General features: G+C 38.6%; 1 protein-coding gene across 2 annotated transcripts in view; it reads left to right on the top strand.

Annotated features, from left to right (window-relative positions):
* LOC113043632 (ankyrin repeat domain-containing protein SOWAHB) overlaps window positions 1–20463 on the top strand; it is a 61136-nt gene that overhangs the window by 6657 nt on the left and 34016 nt on the right. For both annotated transcript variants that reach the window (XM_026203133.1, XM_026203132.1), the window contains exons 4-5: window positions 10921–11097; window positions 19296–19355. In XM_026203133.1, the coding sequence (XP_026058918.1) occupies window positions 10921–11097; window positions 19296–19355 (237 nt within the window). The remainder of the gene's footprint in view (window positions 1–10920; window positions 11098–19295; window positions 19356–20463) is intronic.

Here is a 20463-nt window from a genome sequence, read left to right as displayed (position 1 = left end):
ATTTTATGGGAACAAAGAAACAAAGACAAAAAAAAAGACAAAAGAAAAAAGAAGAGTGTAATTTCTTCATCACAAACAAGACTGAACTGCAAGCCAAGACATTCTTCCAAATCTCTTACCAGAGTGTTATAACTGATTCGCCTCTCTAATAATCCCCATCAAAACAATGAAAACTGTAACTGACTCTCCCTTGTGTCGATCCAAACCTGCAGGCAGTGTTTGTGGAGCACAAGTGAACCCAAAAGGAGATATGATGAGGAACACCGGGAGTCAACCGACACTGAACACCACTGACTTCTGCTGTATGAACCAAACAGTCACAGCGCAGAATTTAAAATCAAATCAAATACATTATAACAACTATTGCGCTCATTATTCCAAAATATTGGTGTACAAATCTATTACCAAAATACAGAACAACAACTCTGAGGCATTTCTCAAACTCTCTTCTTTGGTGCGCCGCAGAAGAGTCCTATACACTTGTCAGTACAGCAGGGAGAGTAGATGAGAACAGGATCCCTTTCGTTTCTGAGTGACGTCATGAATCCCCCTTATTCCCCTTCTGCTAAGTATAGCCCACTCTGGACAATCCAATCCAGTCAAACCCCTGATGGATAAACCTTCAGCAGCGGCGTCCTCTGAAACAATAATAACTCAATAATGCGCTATCATAATGTGCCGTTTTTTTGGCTTTGTCACCTTGTTTTTTTCTTCTCCTGCACAAACGATATTAATTTGTGAAGCAGTGCGTCAGGTGTGTGTTTGCTCGGATGCACACCTGTTAGTGTGGACGTGTGTGTGCGGTGCAGTAGTGATGGGGCTGTGCAGCACTAGATTGATGCCTCGGCTGGACGGATGGGCTGCACACTCTAAAGTGCCCCTGGGGGAGCCAATAGATAAATCAGTTTAAGCCCTGGACCCCATTTAAAAAGGCTTTGGCAGGTTAATGTGATATCCACTCCAATCCATTACAGCAGCCTCTCGTTCAGGTAAATAGGCACTTACTCTGTTCTGACCCACACTCTCTGCTATCCAATTGTGTTTATTTCATTAGCTCATCCGTGCTGAGTTTCCAATGACACAGGATTTCAATTGATCCTGGGCTGAAGATGATGGCTGGCATCAGGTGGCTGGGATGTGTTCAGGAAGTGGAAGGTGTCTGGGGTGCTGGGACTTATGGGTGACGCATGGGGTCGGATCGGGGCGGTCTGGGTTTAGCAGGGCATTCCTGTGGGCGACTGCCAAGTGTTTACAACCTTAATCATTGATAAAATGGCCTTCAGTGCCTAGCTGCCTACCTAGACAACATTTTTAGGCATTATGGCCAGTTTAAAGGGTAACATGCAACACGAGTTTCACTATCAGATCTGCAATCAAACATCTTGTGAAAAATCTTGTGAAATGAAGTAGATTTTAAAGTGTCAAATGATTTTAATGTTTTGATACACTTTCATTAATGTCATTTACAAATAAATGAAAATGCATTATAGTTTAAGTGTATATTAAATATAGTTCACTGAACTTATTTCATGCAGTCTTTGAAATGTGGTTAAAGTAATGTGTGCTTTTGAATGTACGGACAATGATTTATGCTCAACTAAAATATTCTTTAATATCATTTCTACTGAAATGTGTACGTCATGTGTTTCACTACTTTTGCAATCACACAATCTTAACACAGAAGTTGTTGTTTAGTACATCTATTGTAATAATTATTACTCCATTAAAACATAACGAGCGATTTTTAAAACGGTCATTTAGAAATGATTTGAAATGATTACAAAGACTGCTTTTTAAAGGACTACAGGATGTAAAGAAAAACAAATAGTCATGAACGTGTCTCTTTAAGAACATACTGTATAAGTGTATTTTACTTCATTAATATTATATTATCCACAAGTACAGTTGTTTTATATATATATAGTGCAGTGCAGCTCAATACAATTGCGTGCACTGCTTTTTCTCACAAGGGAATATTTTCAGCAAATTTGTTTTCACCAAGGAGTTTAAGGGAAAAAAATACATCTAAAACCAAGTAAATACCTACATGAATTATAAATGAAAAGTATAGTGAGCTATAAAAGAGCAACATTTGAGCAATGAAATGTTCCTAGTTAATGATCATTCACCATTTGGGTAGATTAAAATGTATTAGGAACATTATCAGAGTGATAGTCTCCATTATATTGATTAAAAAAAGTATGTATATATATATATATATATCAGAAATGATGCTAAATGTTCCACTTAGAAATTATGAATTATGACAGATGATTTTATATATATATATATAAAATCATCTGTCATAATTCATAATTTCTAAGTGGGACATTTAGCATCAGAAATGATTACCTCCAGAAATGCGTGTGGAAAATTACCCACATGAAGTCAGTAAAATGAAAAAATCCTGATGTCTTTATGTTTTTGGGACAGGTGCAGGTTCACTGAGAAACTTGCCCATGTCACAGAATAGCGTGCACTGTTTGTCACACGTGTGTAAGGGGTAAAACGGCTAAATAATTGCTCTGTCACAGTTGTGATGCAGCGGACTCATATTTGGCATTATTTTATAATTTTACAGCTTTTACAGTCTGTGTTTTCCGCTATGTTTGATACTGCTGTTTCTTTATTTTAGTTAACAAATGGACAGTAAACAGAAATCTGGAATCACACAACTGAACACACACTCGTATAATATCTGCACTTTGAACTCGTCCTGCGCTAAACACGATCATGAAGCGTTTCTGCAGGGGGAGGCCAGCGCTCGCCCAGGCTCTGAATATATATTGAATATTTGAATATCGTAGGCACTCGTTTGCATCCAAATGAGTTCTGCTTGTCTGGGTGATGGACAATTTCAACTTGACCCCTGTCTCTTTGTGTGCAACCTACAGTTTACTGTCAAAAGCGTCTCATTGTCTTCGGCTCATTTGTGTGTTTACCTCTGGCAACCCCACATTTCTCAGTGTCTCCAAAGTATGGATTTTGTCTGCAAACGTTGTATTTTATACCCCAGTCACACTATTGTCTGGGTGAAGTCTTCTCCCTTCTATTGTTTAAAACCTTCATGCAGAATCCATTGAGGTAAAGAGATGTGTGCGGAAAATATGACAAATATCACAGTCCATTCATTAGTGGTGTTTGGTTAGTCAGATACAATATAGAAATGATTTTTCAACGTTGTAAATAAAACTAAATTATTGGAGAACATCTTGCAAGAAAATACTATTTCAGTCTTTCTACTTTTACCTTTAATTAAAGGCGTTACTTGACAGGGTTAATATAGAGCACTAAAACAATCATAAGAAAAATAAGTAAATTAAAAAAAATCATTAGGTAAAATAAAAGAAATGTTAACTAATATAAAATAAAGTTTAATTTCAGCTAGTTTGAACATGAACATTTACATCCAGACTCTGGCAGATTCGACAGGCACAAAGACGCAATGCAGTCTGTGGATTAATTTGGTGACTGCTAGCCTATGACGGGCTCCATAACCTGTGTGTGTGTGTGTGTGTGTGTGTGCTTGTCCAACTGAAGCCTCTCCAAATGACTTCACCAATCACTTGTGAGAGCAACCAATTGGCTTCTCAAATGAAAAATATAAAGATACCGATATTATGCATGAAGTTATATTGGACTCTCGGAGGGCCACTAAAGAAGTAATTCCCCTCGGATGGAGATACCCTGTAACTAATATGAATGCAAATTGGATTAAACGCCTGCATTAGTGTCTGATAAACAATTTACGTTGCCAAGTGCTCAGAAGGGTTGCAACATTTTAACTCGAGCTCTCGCTTTTGATAGACCGTGTGATTGAATTAACTTCTGTGTACTTTTAGTTCTCAAAGACTTATTCCTGAACATATTCTATGAATGCTTTAGAATTAAATGTTTATACAAATAAAGGAGGCGTAACTCTTATTCTCACTGTAGTATTGTTATCGTGGACACTCTGTGTGTTTCCAAATATGGTAAGGGGCGTAACTTTTCCGTCACACACTTAAGGAATCCGGCAAATCAAAATGGACTTGATAACATTATTAAAATAAATATTTTCTTGTATAACTGCTGTATAGTTACTATTATTTACAGGAACAGATATTTTGGGATGTATTTATGTGAGCAGTTTATTAGATTTTGAAGCAGCTATTGAATCCATCTAGTGAGAGAAGATAATTGGTTCACTGTTTGGCTGTGTGTGTGTGTGTGTGTGTATGTGTGTGGGGGCTAATTAAAGGATAAGAGGCTTGTCTATGCTTTACTGAGAGGGCAGTTCATTGTGTCGGCCTTTCTTAAAGCATTACATGCCAAGAATTGTAGAATTAACATCTGTCACACTGCCTTCTAGATGTTATTACCTCTTTCAATGAACGCTTCAGAATTTTGAGCATTTAACAGGTTCTTATTTGAGAATAGTCAGCACGTGTGTGGGATCCGAGTATGCATAACACTACTGGTCTATATTGTGTTCTGTATGCACTTACTTATACACTGAACAAAATTAGAAACACAACACTTTTGTTTTTGCCCCTCATTTTTCAGGAGCTGAACTCAAAGATCTAAGACTTTTTCTATGTACCAATTCCAATCCAGTCCAATTTCTCTCAAATATTGTACACAAATCTGTCTAAATCTGTGTTAATGAGCACTTCTCCTTTGCCGAGATAATCCATCCACCTCTCAGGTGTGGCATATCAAGATCCTGATTAGACAGCATGAGTATTGCACAGGTGTGCCTTAGGCTGGACACAGTAACTGTGGAACAGGTGACTTAAATGAACAAAGATTAACCAATGATGAGAACAGGAAATTAACCAAATGAGGACAGACAGGACAAACAGAAACCAACATGTCACAGTATGTCACAAGGGACACCTTAAAATAAAGTGTTATCAATATTTTGAAGATCTTTAAAATATATTTTGAAGAATGTTGGAAACCAAACAGTTGTTTGTTCCCCTTTGGCTTTCATAGTATGGGAAAAAATACTGTTAAAGTCAATGACCACCAGCAACTATTTGGTTTCCTACAATTTATGTATTTATTTTATTTGTTATTTTTATTTTTTTTAAAATTGGGGGGGGGGGGGGGGGGGGGGGTGAACCATCCCTTAAAATGTGGCAGTGTAGGGCATAACAAAATAAATGGATAAAATGAAAATAAATACAAATAAATCAGTGTAATTAACAAGTTGTATATTGGAAATATTCTTACTATTTTTGTTCAATTTGTGTCAAAATATTTCTAGAGTGAAGAAATGATGAGACCGATCAGTCTCAAGAACTACAGATATGTCTCATTTCATATCAGTAGAATGGTTAGACACAATTAAAAATCACACACACATCTGATTTAAAAAAAAAAACTGCTAACATCTTAGTTTCAGTTTTCAGAGTTTGTATTGAGTGAACTGCATAAATAGTACAGAAATCTTCAAACTAATGACATCACAACCATGAGCTTATTAGCATACGGCCACAAACATTTACAAATGTCATTTAAAAAGCCTAATAGCACAGTAGCAACAACAGACAACTGGTTAATTGACTCCTAAGAGTTTGCATCAGAGAGAGGGTGGAAAATGGGCAATGAAATGAAGACCTTGACAAAGTTTGTAAGTGGACTTCAGGGAAAAAAATAAATGCTAAAATGTAAAAGTGCAGCGTGTTAGCTTTAAAGGTTTAGGAGGGATTGTGTGTCTCTGTAAGGTATTTAGCAGTAGACTGCTAGCGGGGTGCAGGACATGACGTGCTATTATGACAGCCTTTCAGGTGTGCTGTGAAATGCAAGTTTCTAACACGCATGCAGTATTTCAGCAGAGCTCGAGGTAAAACTGCTCTCAATGTGCCAGACTCAAGCTGCGATGTCATCGCATATTTAAGCGTCGCGATTGTAAAAAGTTGAGTTTAGTAACTCGGAGGCTCACCTGGAGTCGTCGCCTGTCAGAAACGCCTTCGCTTTGGCTCTCCGCTCGGCCTGTCAAGGTGTGCGCGAATCACAGCGCTGTTTATTCTCTTTGATTTGTCGCAGATGTATGCAGCGCTGTTGACATGAGATTCTCTTGTTATTTTACATTCAACATCCTCCCCCCAAGTTTATCTCTCGCCTGTTCTCATTCGAGCAATTCAGTTGACTCTTGGATCTTAAAACGTGTGAAGAGTCTTCAGAAGTGTGGCGCTACATGATCATCAGAGATAGTCGTTATGACAATGTTCCAGTTGTCGTTCGCACTTCTGCTCACTTTATGATACTGATCAAAACCAGCAAAGTGAAGCTTTAGTTTCCTTCTCGCCAGTACATGAATACTTGCACAAAGTTAATTAGGCCTCAGACTGAACGTGTCCAACGTGTGTTAGAGGCTTTTTGACAGGTCTGTTAAAGGACAGCAATAAAGAAGACGAGAGAGAGAGTAATTTTTCATTAATGTTAGATGTAATTTATCTCAGCCGTGCAACGTGCTGCATGGATGATCCAAAATAACATGAAGATGAAGAGAAGTGTACAGGCAACACATTTGCATATTGGAGACAAATGGAGGTGTGGTGAATAGAAACTATTACCCTTTTGTCCCTGTAATCAGGGCTGTAACTCCCTGCAAACGTTCATTTCACAGACTAAGCGTAGGCTAAATCCCTACACATGCATGTAAAATGAAACTATAAATTGAGTTGTTAACATGACAACAATGCACTAAAAGCAGAAATGTTTTTGCTTTTACTTTTGATAAGTTTTGCATACAGACGACAAGGTCAAACCGATTACTGTTGACTCAGATCTGTGTAAACGAGTAAAAACACTGTATTATTCCTGCCGTACCAGTAGGTGGCGATGTTACTTTGTCATGAAACACATTCTTATAGACTGAACACGTAATCGGCGTGATGTCACCGTTTTCGCAAATTCACATGTTTGTAGTTTACACATTAACAGTATTGTTTTCAAAGATGTTTTTAGTAAAAAGCGTTGTCGGGTAAACGTGCCTTGAGCATGGCATTTGGAGTGGGATCTGTTCATCCAACTAGTGGTCAACGTGGGAGTGCTTGGGAAATAGGTGGAAGTTTTGCAATTCCACAGAGATACTTGTTACCTTTAACCGGGTGAATTGCATGGCTTCACCCAAAAACGATAAGAAAACAAATGGTTTTGTTTGGTTTTTATTTTCTGATTTATTGACTTTGTGTGTATTCCTTTGTTTTCCTATTTTGTTCCAGTTTTTTTTTTTTTTTTTTTTTTTTTTTTTTCTGGTGTTTTTGTGTGAGTGGCTGTTCTTATTTGAACTACAGAAAAAAACTTTACTCTGAAATATTATTACAATTAAAAATAGTTGAAGTTTAAATTTATTTAAAATTGTTATTCATTCCTGTGAAGACAAAGTCATTTTTGTGTGTGTTACGTTATACTTCAGAATCACAATTCATTTGCTGCTCAAAATAATGTCTTATTTTTGAATGTTGAAAATAAAAATAAAAATTAAAAAAAACATTTTCAGATTCACTTGTCTTTTTTGTACATTTTTGAGCCCTTCATAGTTACTTTATTTTTGATGATCAATCAGCTTTATTCTGATTGCTGTCAGTAAGAGGCCATTTTATTGTGTAAATTGGTGTCATGATTATGAAAAGATGCAGCAGTGGTGTTTCTCAAGAGTAATTACCTGCACTGAACTGATTGATGCGTCTCTTTTATTGAATGGCTCGAGTGTGTGTGTGTGTGTGTGTGCTTTACTGCTGGAGGAGAGTGTTTTTATAAGTGATTTGTGTGATGAGAGTGTTTCAGTAATGAGGTCCCGTGGGACTTTCACCGGGTAATTACAGTCTCTATGAGATATTAAACTGTTTCCTGTGTCTTTTTGTTGGGCTTTAATTGCATGCAACAAGTAAGGCGAGTCTTTTCATTCTCTTCCATGGCACAAACGAATGTAACTCGCATCATGTCTGCAAAATAATTGATTTATATGATAAATAGCTTCACATAAGGGAATTTTAAGAGATGTCATGGAGAGCTGAAAGACCTCCTGTTCTATTGAGATTGATAGCTGAGGTTTGTTTCATGTTGAGGATCTGTGTTGTGTTGGGGGAATCACACTGGTTCTGCACTATTCTCGTTTGAATTGATTTTTGAAAATATTCATTAGAACAGTTAACACATAGACAGATAATTCAAAGTAACAACCTAAACTAGATCATTCAAAATAGTGTCCTTCGTTTTGATGAATAGTATTTTAATAGCCTGCATATTTATATTTCAATGCTTTTACATTCTCTCGCAAAACGGTTGTGTTCAGCTGAGAAACTTTGATCCACCAAATATTTGTAAAAAAAAGTATTGGAAAACTGTATTTCATTGCTTTTGTGAGCAAACGCAACATTTCTCAAGGCAAATGTAATAATTTTGCAAGAGAACGCAAATATTTTGTAAGAATAAAAAAAGTTTTTCGGGGGGAAAACAATAGCTTTGAATATAACACATATCAGAGTGTAATGGATTATCAATAAAATAATTGAAAATGTATGACAGGAACTTTGCTCCTTTTTTTTCGAAAGTGGAGTGGCAGAGTTTAAGCAGGAATGCATGACTGTTCAGCATATGTCACGAAAGAAAGAAAGAAAGAAAGAAAGAAAGAAAGAAAGAAAGAAAGAAAGAAAGAAAGAAAGGAAAGAAAAAAAAGCCTGTCATTTTATTGTGACATGAGAGAGATTATATATATATTATATATACCGTAATTCCTAAAATAAAAACCGGTAGTCAAATAAACGCCGGGCCTCTTATAGTGGCCGGGGGCGTGGTTAATACAGACAAATAAAGGCTGGTCTTAAATAAGGCCGGGGGAAAGTTTTTTTAATTTAAAACGGGTTATTTAAAACAAATACTTAAATAAATAAATAAAGGCCTGCCTCTAATAAAAGCCTGCTTCAAATAAAAGCCTGTTACCTTCTGCAGTTCAGGTAAATAAAGGCCCCGGCTTTTATTTGAGCAATTACGGTATATATATATATATATATATATATATATATATATATATATATATATATATATATATATATATATATATATATATATATATATATATATATATTAGGGGTGTAACGATACGCGTATTCGTATTGAACCGTTCGGTACGACGCTTTCGGTTCGGTACGCGGTACGCATTATGTATACCGAACGGTTCGTTGGAGTAATTAATTATATTTGAAAAAAAAAAAAGAGAGAGAAAGAAATATAATGATATGCGTTCAACAAGGTAGCCCAATAACCCAAACAACGTAACAGGCAACGCCCCTGACACTCCCGAAGAAGAAAAAAACACCATCTTATATGTTTATGTTAGGCTACTCAGCAGGCGCTCGCTCACTCAGTACGCGCTGAAGGCTCGTTGCAAAATAGCCAATGCGTTTAACAGACTAGAAATGAGAAGATCCTCCAATAACCAACAGGTCTGGTGTTTGGGTGCACTTTGGATTCCCTTTAAGCTATAATGGTGATGGCAAGAGAGTGGTGGATAAATAAACAACGGTATGTCGCATCTGCAACATGACAGGGTACACCGGCGGGATTACAAAAAAAAAAAAAAAAAAAACCAGCGGGGATATCTGGGATATATGCGTCAGTACTATCTGGGAAAAGACGAAAAAAAGGAGAAACATGCACGCAGCAAACTATCCCTGCAGCATTTAGACACTATAGCTTACAGGGAATCCAACCCAAACACCAGACCTGTTGGTTATTTTAGGATCTTATATTTCTGGTCTGTTAAATGCATTAGACATTTTGCAACGAGCCTTCAGCGCGTGCTGAGTGAGCGAGCGCCTTAGGGGCCGTTCACATATCGTGCCTAAAAACGCATGGAAAACGCTAAGCGCGTCTTTCTCCTGAGGCGTCTGTCTTTGCTAAGCAACAATGACGTGCTCTCTCCATGAGACGCGGAAATTTCAGCGAAGGATAAATGGATTTGCAGCTCTAAAAATCGCTTGCAGTAGCTCTGCTACTGAATTTATTTCAAAATTGCAATCCATATACAACTATGATCAGCTGTTCCTTCATCTTGGCTGAGCTCTCAACGTTGTTACGGGAAAGGATGAAGCTGATTGGTTGGTTCTTGTCACATGACCCGCGGTGCGCTTGCGGCATTCTGAAAAGTTGAGATGTTTTTACATTTTGCTGTATCTAAAACGTATCGAACCGAACCGAACCGAACCGTGACATCAGTGTATCGTATCGAACCGAACCGTGAATTTTGTGAACCGTTACACCCCTAATATATATATATATATATACGGGAGGAGCACATGAAAGACACGTGGGCATGGCGTCGGGCCTCGGAAAGGCTTTTTATTAACAGAAAATCAAATAAAACAGGGGATCTGGTGTCCTTGTTGTGCTGTGGGGTTTGTGTAGGTCGGGCAGTGTTCATGGAGGAAGGGTCCAGGTAGTCCGGCGGAGTCCGGTGGCCGCACGAGCTCCCCTCTTCGGTCCGGGGAACACTGAAATATTCCACATAAATTACAATTTAAACATTACAAGGTCTAATATAATGTCTAATCTGAAAAATATTCAATCAATCAGAATCATTCACAATAATATTTATAAAATCCATCCATCCACAAAATACATGGTCACTGAATGAGTGACACCTTGTTGGTTTCCAAAACTTTCACCTTCTCTGCTCCTCTCTGGTGGAATGAGCTTCCAACCTCCACCTGAACTGCTGAAACCATCACCAACTGTTCACATTCCATTCCAGCTTTTAAGTGTAAATACAGTATGTTGCATTAAATTTGCTCATTTTAGAGAGTAACAGATTTAATATCTAAATAGCTATCTCAGATTTAAATAGAATAGAAACAGAATAGTAACATGAATTCAGTGTATAATTTCTCTTTTTTGCTTACATTTTCAATGTGTATTTGTGTATTTCAGGTTTCATCAGACCAGGCGGAGGACAAACATTTATCTGTGATGCTTGAGGACATGATTCACAGTGATTCCAGTCGTAATGCGAGTCCTAGCAATGGCACTGATCTTAGCAGCAGTGACCTGCTGTCCTTAAGAAGTGACACCGTATCTCTGCTCAGTGAAGCGGCCATCTCATGCAAAGTTAGTAAACACACAAACAATTTTTTTTTTTTCTATGCTGGATTTACAACACATGAATTTCAAAGCCGTCTGTTGCATTCTACGGTGTCACACGCTCTCATTGAGGGACATGCTTAAATTAGTGATTTTTTTAAAATCAATATGAATGTTTGTCATGAAAATTCAGTCAAATGTTTGCATCTGATTTGTCTGTCCAAATCAATGTGAAGTAACATCAGATGAATGAAAATGCTAATTCCCTCTCTGACAGTAGGTGGTACTTATGGTAAAGCAAAAATTCAGTGGCAAACAAAGGATGTTTTCTAAACAAATTTTGTTAGGAGCACGCACAGATAATTAACACTGCCAGTTCATCATTAGTGATTACATCATTTATCCAATCAGCACAAGAGAAAATTCCTATAAATAACCAAGTACGTCCTAGCTTTGTTATAGCTCAACTTTCAGCATTCAATTCCCTCCCTTTGCCATCTTATCATAGACCCAATTTCCCATCCAATGTAGAGACCTATACTGGAGTTTTTTTTTTCCAGATTTGCCGCAGTTTTCAGGCACCCTGATCACTCCCTCCCTGTCAGACACAGCCGCCAAGCACCAGGCTTCATTGTGGCCAGTGCTGTTCTCGACCAGCCACACGCTCTGGCCAATAGACCTTGCAAAGCCCAGTGCTCACCTCCCTCGACACATCCATTGTCCCGCACAAGACCCAACTTTTCTTGAGACCCAACTTTTCCTCCCTACTGTTATGTCCTGGGACTCATTATTGTTATTCTGGTGTAAATCTGTGGCTGTGGTTGTGTGCCCTTTGTTGTGCTTGGTGTCTCTCTCTCTACCCCTCTCTCACTCTCTCTCGTTATGTGAGCGTGGCTGAGAGTGGTGTATAAAGTGTCAGTCCTGTGATTGCTGCAGAGAGAGACACACTTCTCCCCTGCTCCAGACTGAGCCTTCTGGTGGGTTGTTGTTTGTTACCACCAGAGTTTGAGTTGTTTATTAGCAAGTGGCTAATAGTGTCTCTGTGGTGAGCATTGTCTGGAGGTAGAACCTAACCTGAGAAGCTGTAGGGAGAAAGTGGCTTTTTCTTTTAATTCTACTGTTTTTGGTTCAGTTAGGGAGTTGAGGGATGTTTCCATCCATTCATCCATCTTCTTCCACTTATTCGGGGCCAGGTCGAGGGGGCAGCAGTCTAAGAAGAGAATACAGAGGCATTCTCAGGCCAGCCGAGAGACATAGTCCCTCCAGTGTGTCCTTGGTCTTCCCCAGGGCCTCCTCCCGGTGGGACGTGCCTGGAACACCTCCCCAGGACGGTGTCCAGGAGGCATCCAGAACAGATGCCCGAGCCACCTCAGCTGCCTGCTCTCGATGTGGAGGAGCAGGGGCTCTACTCTGAGCTCTTCCCAAGTGGCGGAGCTCCTCACCCTATCTCTAAGGGAGCGCCCAGCCAACCTACGGAAAAGCTCATTTCGGCCACTTGAATCAGGGATCTTGTCCTTTCAGTCATGACCCACAGCTCATAAACATAGGTGAGAGTAGAAACATAGACCAACCGGTAAATCGAGAGCTTCGCCTTGCAGCTCAGCTCCTTATTTACCACAACAGACAGGTACATCGACCGCATGATTGCAGAAGCTGCACCTATCCACCTGTCAATCTCTCAATCCTTGGTTGGGTAAACTCCCTTGAACCCTACAGCACCCTGGCAAGGGTATAAAGCTGGTCCAGTGTTCCATGACTGGGACGAAAACCGCATTGTTTCTCCTGAATACAAGGTTCGACTGTTGGCCGAATTCTCCATGGACTCACCAAACTCCTCCAAGACCAAGTTTTTGCCTCCACAACTTCTGGACCCAAACATATTGTGTGGGTCTGCAGCCCGCTTGGCCTGCCGGTACCCGTCAGCTGCCTCAGGATTCCCACAAGCCAGCCAGGTCCTTCTTCAGCTTGATGGCAACCCTTACTTCCAGTACCGGATAAATGGTCCACCACAGGGTTCGGGGATTGCCGCCTCGACAGGCACCGGAGACCTTACGGCCACAGCTCTGAGTGGCCGCATTGACAATGGAGGGCGGAGAACATGATCCACTCAGATTCAATGTCTTCAGCCTTCCGTACTGTACAATAGAATCACCAATAACGAGAGCACTTTCATCAGGTTTCTCAGTGGGTGCATCACTGAGTGGGGAGAACCTGTTTAATGTTTTGATCGGAACAGAAGAGCGGTGTTTTGGCCCATGACTACGCTGCCTCACCGTCACCCAGTTGCCCTGCTGCAGGGTCTCTGTTTCTGGAACCGGACAATGTACAGGAGTCCCTGAGCTAGATGCATCCAAAGCCGTATCTAGAGCCCTAACATTCTTACTGTCCTCAATTAAAGTTTGGATGCGTGTCTCTAATTCTGAAATCTTCTCTGTCAGCCTAACTATTTCCCTGCATTTATCACATGTGAATCCCTCATCAGCGACAGAGATAGATAAACTGTACATGTGGCAAGAGGTGCAAATAACAATTGTAGGAGAAGCCATTACTCACCGTGCTTGATGAACTATTCTTACTGCGGTTGTTTGATGAACTTGTGAAAAACTGGAGCGAGAGAGAGGAGAGGAGAAAAGAAAACGGCGATATTCGAATGAAAACACTAATGACAAGCTAACGAGTGCTAACCCTGAGTGTGCAAATGTAGTTTGTCCTCATGCACGTTATACCGACTATACATTCCACTAGTTTTTCAGATTGGTGGGTTTCGCCAGGCTGTGAAGAAATAAAGGGTTGAGTATCATCAGCATAACAGTGAAAGCTTTCTAATATCTAATTAGAGCATATTATGATACAGTCTAAATCCTGACTGGAAATCCTCACAGCTACCATTTTTCTCTAAGAAGGAATATAATTGTGAGGATACCACCTTTTCTAGTATCTTGAACAGAAAAGGGAAATTCGAGATCGGTCTGTAATCAACTAGTTCTTTGGGGTCAAGTTGTGTTTTTTGATGAGTGGCTTAATAGCAGCCAGTTTGAAGGTTTTGGGGACATATCCTATTGACAATGATTAATTAATAATTGTCAGAAGAGTATCTATGACTTCTGTAATCACCTCTTTAGGAGCTTACATAAAACCGTTTACTGCAGAGTGAGAACTAAAGACATAAAGCATGTTACTTTTATCAGGTTATTCATTGATATATTTTCAGACATGATTAAATACCACATTTAATAAAAGTTGGAACTGAAATGTTGATTTGAAGTGTCAGTTATTATTAAATCTAGACAGAGAAAGCATTTTGTTAGGCTGCTTGTGCTAGTTACAGTGTGATCACTCACATGAAAGTCATCAGAATAAATATGGGCTCAGTGTGACCAGGGCAATATTTTAAAACATAGAATTTAGTGTTTTCATACCATGAACATAGACATTCTGTGGTTGAGATGTGTATCCTACTTGAAGAAATCTGCATCATGATCAGCAGCTGGTAAATTGAGATTCAAGTAGCTTTACTGGCATGCTAAAAGGCTTTACAAAGCATTGACACTGCTTCAAAACAATGGTGTTGAACGGGCAAAGCATCCATAGAATTGCAGCAAAAGCTTGTCAATTTTCTAATTGGTTTCCAATCCACAAATATTTAGATCTTTTGATGACTGGACCTACATCTTTGTCAAACTCGAAAACATCTCTTATTTGACAGTTTACCATTTGATCTCACTCAGTGACTCTAAGCTGCATAGGATGGGATTGAACCATGCAGGGAATTGTGTGTGAAATTTAGTTTTATTTGTAACTCTTTGGTGGATACATTTATAATTTCCACTGCGATACTACTGGTACTGTTACTGTCTCCAATGATTGTAAGTAGATAGCCCACTCTCAGGGGTCTGGGCGACTATGCAGGAAGGTCTTGTCTGGCCATAGCTGTGTACTCTTATTCTGATATACAAGCCTTGATAAGACCTTGAGAACATAGCTATCTAAGGATAGCTAGCTAGGAGTTAGGAAGATTCTGAGGACCCACACACTTTTGGGGCCTCAAGAGATCTGTTTTGTTAGCAGTAACTCTGTAGGCAAGGGCTCAGTGAGACCGCTACTCAAAGACCCTAAGAAGGGGGCAAGTCACTGAACTAACAGATACAGAATATTTATCAAATTGATTAAAACTTTACTAACAGTTAAAACATGCGTACATTTAATTTAATCATTTCATATTTACCATGTTTTCAACAGTAGTGACAAGAACAAATAGAATCTTACTTCTGCCGGCTTGTGAGTTTATATAGACTAACAAGTCATCACTGCTATCGTCCTCACACCACACTCGTGGTCTAGTCTTTGGTTGAGCTCAAATAGGGCTGGGTTACATTAAGAAATATAAGCACATCGACGTGAGAGGGGTGCAGGTTTGATCTTTGCCTTGTGATGGTGTTGCTGGCCAAAGAAATATTATTACACTTGGTGTAGCCTGCTGGTGGCAGTTGCAGAGGAAGCCGGTGTTCGTTGCATGCCCACCATTCGAGAGGATTTCCGAGTGAAGTAGTAAAAAAATAAGCAAGCACATATTAATAAAAAAAATACATTAAAAAAATCCAGTTATCTTTAGTATCTCCGGGTTTCATTTGATCAAACAGCATATGCTCATCATTACATACTCAAGTGCATCTCTGGCTTTGGCTCATCGTGTTTTCTCAGCTTGTCTTTTGTAATCCTCTTAGAGGCTCCTGCTTGTCCTGGCTCAGTGAATGTCTTAACCGTACAGTGAGGATGGTCACCCCACTTATGAGGTCAGCCCAGCCTGTCGTCCTGTGTCAGATATTAGCACGTTTGTAGACCTCATGATTTGGGTCGAAATACACAGTCGGTTACAGGTTTAAGCTGTTAAGTGTATTGTAATGTATTTCGCCCAATTTTGTTTCCCATCGCATAACTTATATACCCAAATTTAACTTTTTACTGTTTTGTCTTCCAAAAAAAAAAAAAATCAATTACAAAACAACAATTTAAAAACATTTACCTAACATTTACTGAACATTCTAGAGGACATTACACCAATTTAACTTAAAATCAATAAGATATGTACTGTATTTATTTTACTGTTCAAATAAATTCAGTCTTGCTGAGCAGGAGAGAATTATTTATAAACATTAGAAAATATTTCAGATCCCACAGATACAAATCTATTACAGATCTATTACACATCTAATGAATGTTGTTCAGATGCTTCGACGCAATGCATTTTGTTTAAAACGCTATATAAATAAGGGTGACTTGACCTGACTTGAATGTTATATCAAATGTATTAATATAGCTGTTGTAATTATTATTATCATTATTTCTGTCTTACTATTTAATTTTATTTTACAGAACAACAGTAAAATTGCAATACTAATATTTATGAATGTTGATGGAGCCTTTACTTTGGCGGAAACCCCCAGGAAGACCTCTTTTTGTTGACAACAGCAGATTAATACATTTTTCTAATAAGAATTTGAGAAGAAGTTTGCTGCACGTTCCACACTGTCACATCCATGCCTTGTAAAAATTCATAAAAATGTTACTGAGCAACTGACAAGTAACACTATTCCAGCGCAAATTATTCTTGCGCTTTGAACTTTGAACGCTCCCATCAGATTGAGTTGAAATGCGATCTAAACTTTTCTGAAGGCACTCAGTTCATTTCAGAGATAGAAAAACACCCGCGTCACATCGTTGCTTGAATTAGTAAGAATGAGTAAAGTGTTTAAAACTATAGCCTATCATTTTGTATATGTACGAGGAACATCCTCTGATGAGTTACCAAGGTAAGCCTATGTGCCCCAGCCCAATTTAACCCCTGCTCATGAACATGCCTATTATTAACATCTCGACTGTTTATTAGTACTAATAAAGCACATATTCTGTATGACATATCATATTCTACATCCCTAATCCTTGCCCAGTACCTAAACTTAACAATTACCTTACTAACTAGAGTTTACTGAGGCAAAAGTAACAGTTAATGGTTTGTTAATGGCGAGAATTGGACCTTGAAATAAAGTGTGAATGCATTTTTAATAAACACATAGTAGTATACATAGTAGTTTTAATAAACACATAGTAGACTCATGTTAATGAAGTAAACTGTAAATCTGTCAAGAAAGTCACGCTTTGTGTGTGACCGACTTTGTCAGCAAGAATCGCTGGAATGACTATGTTAAAGAAAAAAAAACAAAGTACAGTGTATAGCAGGCTTTACAATAATACATCTTGTATTGCAATGACATCCCCACTAACATCCTGCTGAAAGAAAATATTAGGGCAGCCGTGGTAGTAATCACGGCAGAAACAACAGATATTCTTCCTTTATCCTGTGATTTCACACTTATCCGAGCCTGACCTCACTGCCACTCCTGGTAGAAAGAAGTTACGATGTTTCTTTATATTCCAGATCAATGGCCTAAACCCACTACTCCAAGAAACCGTTGGTGTCAGGTGGAGTCAAGTCATTTTCTCTTAACTAAAACATCAGTGTTTTGCCACGCCACCTTCAATGCACACATATATGTAAGAGATAACACGTTACCAAATGAGAAAATGGCCCTTCTTAAATGACTAGCCAGTAAGCCGTTGCTGCTTGGCTCTTCGAACAAGCACAGTGAGCGGTTTCGGGTGACCTCGCACGCCGTCCTGTCACTTTGACAATGCCGGGGAACATTGTGGGGCAAGAGATCTTTCTCCCACAGGCAGACGCGATGTAAATGGGAGTAAATGGGTTTTTCATTTCTAAATGCCGTCTGATAATGGAAGTGGGTGATGTGTCAGATCACACACATATGAGCCTCTGTTGGAGATAAGGCCATTCGTACAAGAGCAGTGTGTGTGTGTGTGTGTGTGTGTGTGTGTTATCTTCACCCCTCTGTTTTCACAATTTCTATTCTGTTCCTGAAAGACTCATTTGAATTTCCTCATCATAACAGCCCTATGCTTGAACCTCAATTAATATGTTAATGTTGCTGTGCAAGGTTTTTAATTAGTATAAGATGAATCACATTGCATTTAGGGGACCTGATTATCGCCCTCAGATGCTTTGGGGGTGTCGTTTTGTTGTTACGTGACGCTCTTGATGGCATTGTTCAGGGTGAATTTTTCAAGCTTAAAGTATTTAATTTTCTGAGTAGTAATGGTTTATTCCATCAAGACTTATTTATTTATTTACACAGAGAGGTATTACTCTAAAATTGTGGATTAAATTACTGGATTCACTACATTTACAATGTCATAATTGGCTTTTGTGGAGCTCGAAAGTTTTGATTACCTATCATTGGGAGGACAGAAATCTTCAGATTTTATTAAATTAATTTGCGCCTGAAAATAAACAAAGCGTTGAAGGTTTGATACGATGTGAGGATGAGTAAATGATGATCGAAAACTGACACGGAAGAGAAGAAATTGTTGAATAAAGTCATTCTCTCTTTCCCCATTCCAGTTTGTTTTTTGTCCACTGCTATTATTTCCGTCTCAGTAATCTGTTGAGGTACATTTATTTTTGCGAGGGAGTTATTGAATCATAACTGTGCTTTTATAAGAGTAATTAAAGTTAAACGAGGCCTTGATGAGCTACTCCTTCAGGAAATGTTGTGATATTAAATTATTTATGTCTAGAGGGTCTCTCTACCGTATGTAAATCATTTAGGAATGCAAATGGCCCACTAAATCTCATAGATTATGAATCAAAATGTACTATTCCCATGTTTAGCTCTGGGCTTTTAATCACAGAATTACTTTTCTTTTTGTCCATGCTTGAAGTCATATTAATCTCGTGCTAGAAACACTGTGAGGAATAAGACACCTTCAGTTCAAAAGACATACAAGCACAGAATTAGATGTCTTTTTCCCTAATGTTAGTCAAGTTTTTTACACCAAAAAAACATCATAATTATCATATATGCTTCTATTTTCCACCCTGACCCTTATAATCAATGAGACCATTTTTGCTCTTGTCCTATCAAAATGTAAATGCACATTAGAGTTCACATGTTAATGAGCTCATTGTGATGTCATAACCACAAATATTCCTGAATGAGTCGTTGTTGTTGTTTTTTTCAGTTTTATTTCAATAGACAGCCTTTATAAAGGTTAGATTTCATGTGATTAAAAAAAAAACATTTTATAACATTACTAATATTGATACAATACTATTGCATTTTGAGTTGACTGTCTTTTTATGTGTTGAACAGAGTGATGAACAGGAGGGACCTGAGGAAGACACTCGGAGCATCGCCGCATCTTCAGTTATGGTATTTCAATCGATCAGTCAATCAATGATAGTTCATTATTCATGTGCTATTTTGAGGTTTAATTATTGCAATGGTAGAAAATGTAAAATTGCTATCATTATTTGTATGTATTTTGTGTACGAGTTGGGCAGAAAAACATCTATTTATGTATTTATTTATTTACTAGTTTAGAAGACACTGTTATCCAAAGTAACATAAAAATAAATGTGGTTATGTTACATTGTATTACATCACTTTATATTATACATAACGCAGCAGGAACCGCTTGTATCATAAATTAATAATCCATACCACACAGTGTTTTGGGAAGAGGACTGAGCTGTGTTTCAGGGATTTTTCTCAAAGCATTTCCTTGCAGAGTATACAAACAGTCTTGTCCCAGAACAGCACGCCGGCGGTTGAAGGACAGCCCCCTCAGTGAACGCATGCGTTTTTTAATTATCGTGGAGGTGACACCTCGTCCCCGAGCATCTCTCACCTGAGCTGTAAACAGGGCTGTGAACTTTGCCGTCAGCCGCGCGACCCTGAGTGTCATTGATGAAGGGAAAAGCTCATTAATACACACCCAGCGAGAGACAACACAACACGGCCAGCTGAGAAACCCTCAACATACCCACATAGCTGATTTTTACAGCATTTCAGAAAGATGCTGTGTCATTTTAGTGGGCGTGATAGTCTCACAGATATGTCTGATTAATTGCTGTACTGTTTTTTTTTTCCACTTTTGTGATGTTGTGCGTTTGAGTGTTTACACTTCAGCACAAGCTTACAGTGACATGGATGTGTCAAGCTTTAAAAGCCAATCACAAAAGCACCATTAAGCTGAATAAAATTAGCTTGTATGCTATATTCTAAATTTTCTGAGCCCATACGATAACGCTGTGTGAGAAACAGACCAAAATCTAGTCATATTTTGCTGATGACATGGCTAATTTGCTAATAGCATAGCTCTCAAATCTCACACCTGCTTTTGCTCTTGTTCAAAACCTCAGATTTGCCACTTTTAGAAAGTTTGTGTATGATTTGGAGTCAGTGGTCAGTGGCTGTTTGTGACATTCGTGTCCTCCTGTAAAGTCTGTCTTTATGAGTTGAGAAGTCGTCATTTTGA

The sequence above is a fragment of the Carassius auratus genome, chromosome 25 (assembly GCF_003368295.1).
Source record: "Carassius auratus strain Wakin chromosome 25, ASM336829v1, whole genome shotgun sequence".
NCBI lineage: Eukaryota > Metazoa > Chordata > Actinopteri > Cypriniformes > Cyprinidae > Carassius > Carassius auratus.
This window is presented reverse-complemented; position numbering and strand designations above follow the sequence as displayed.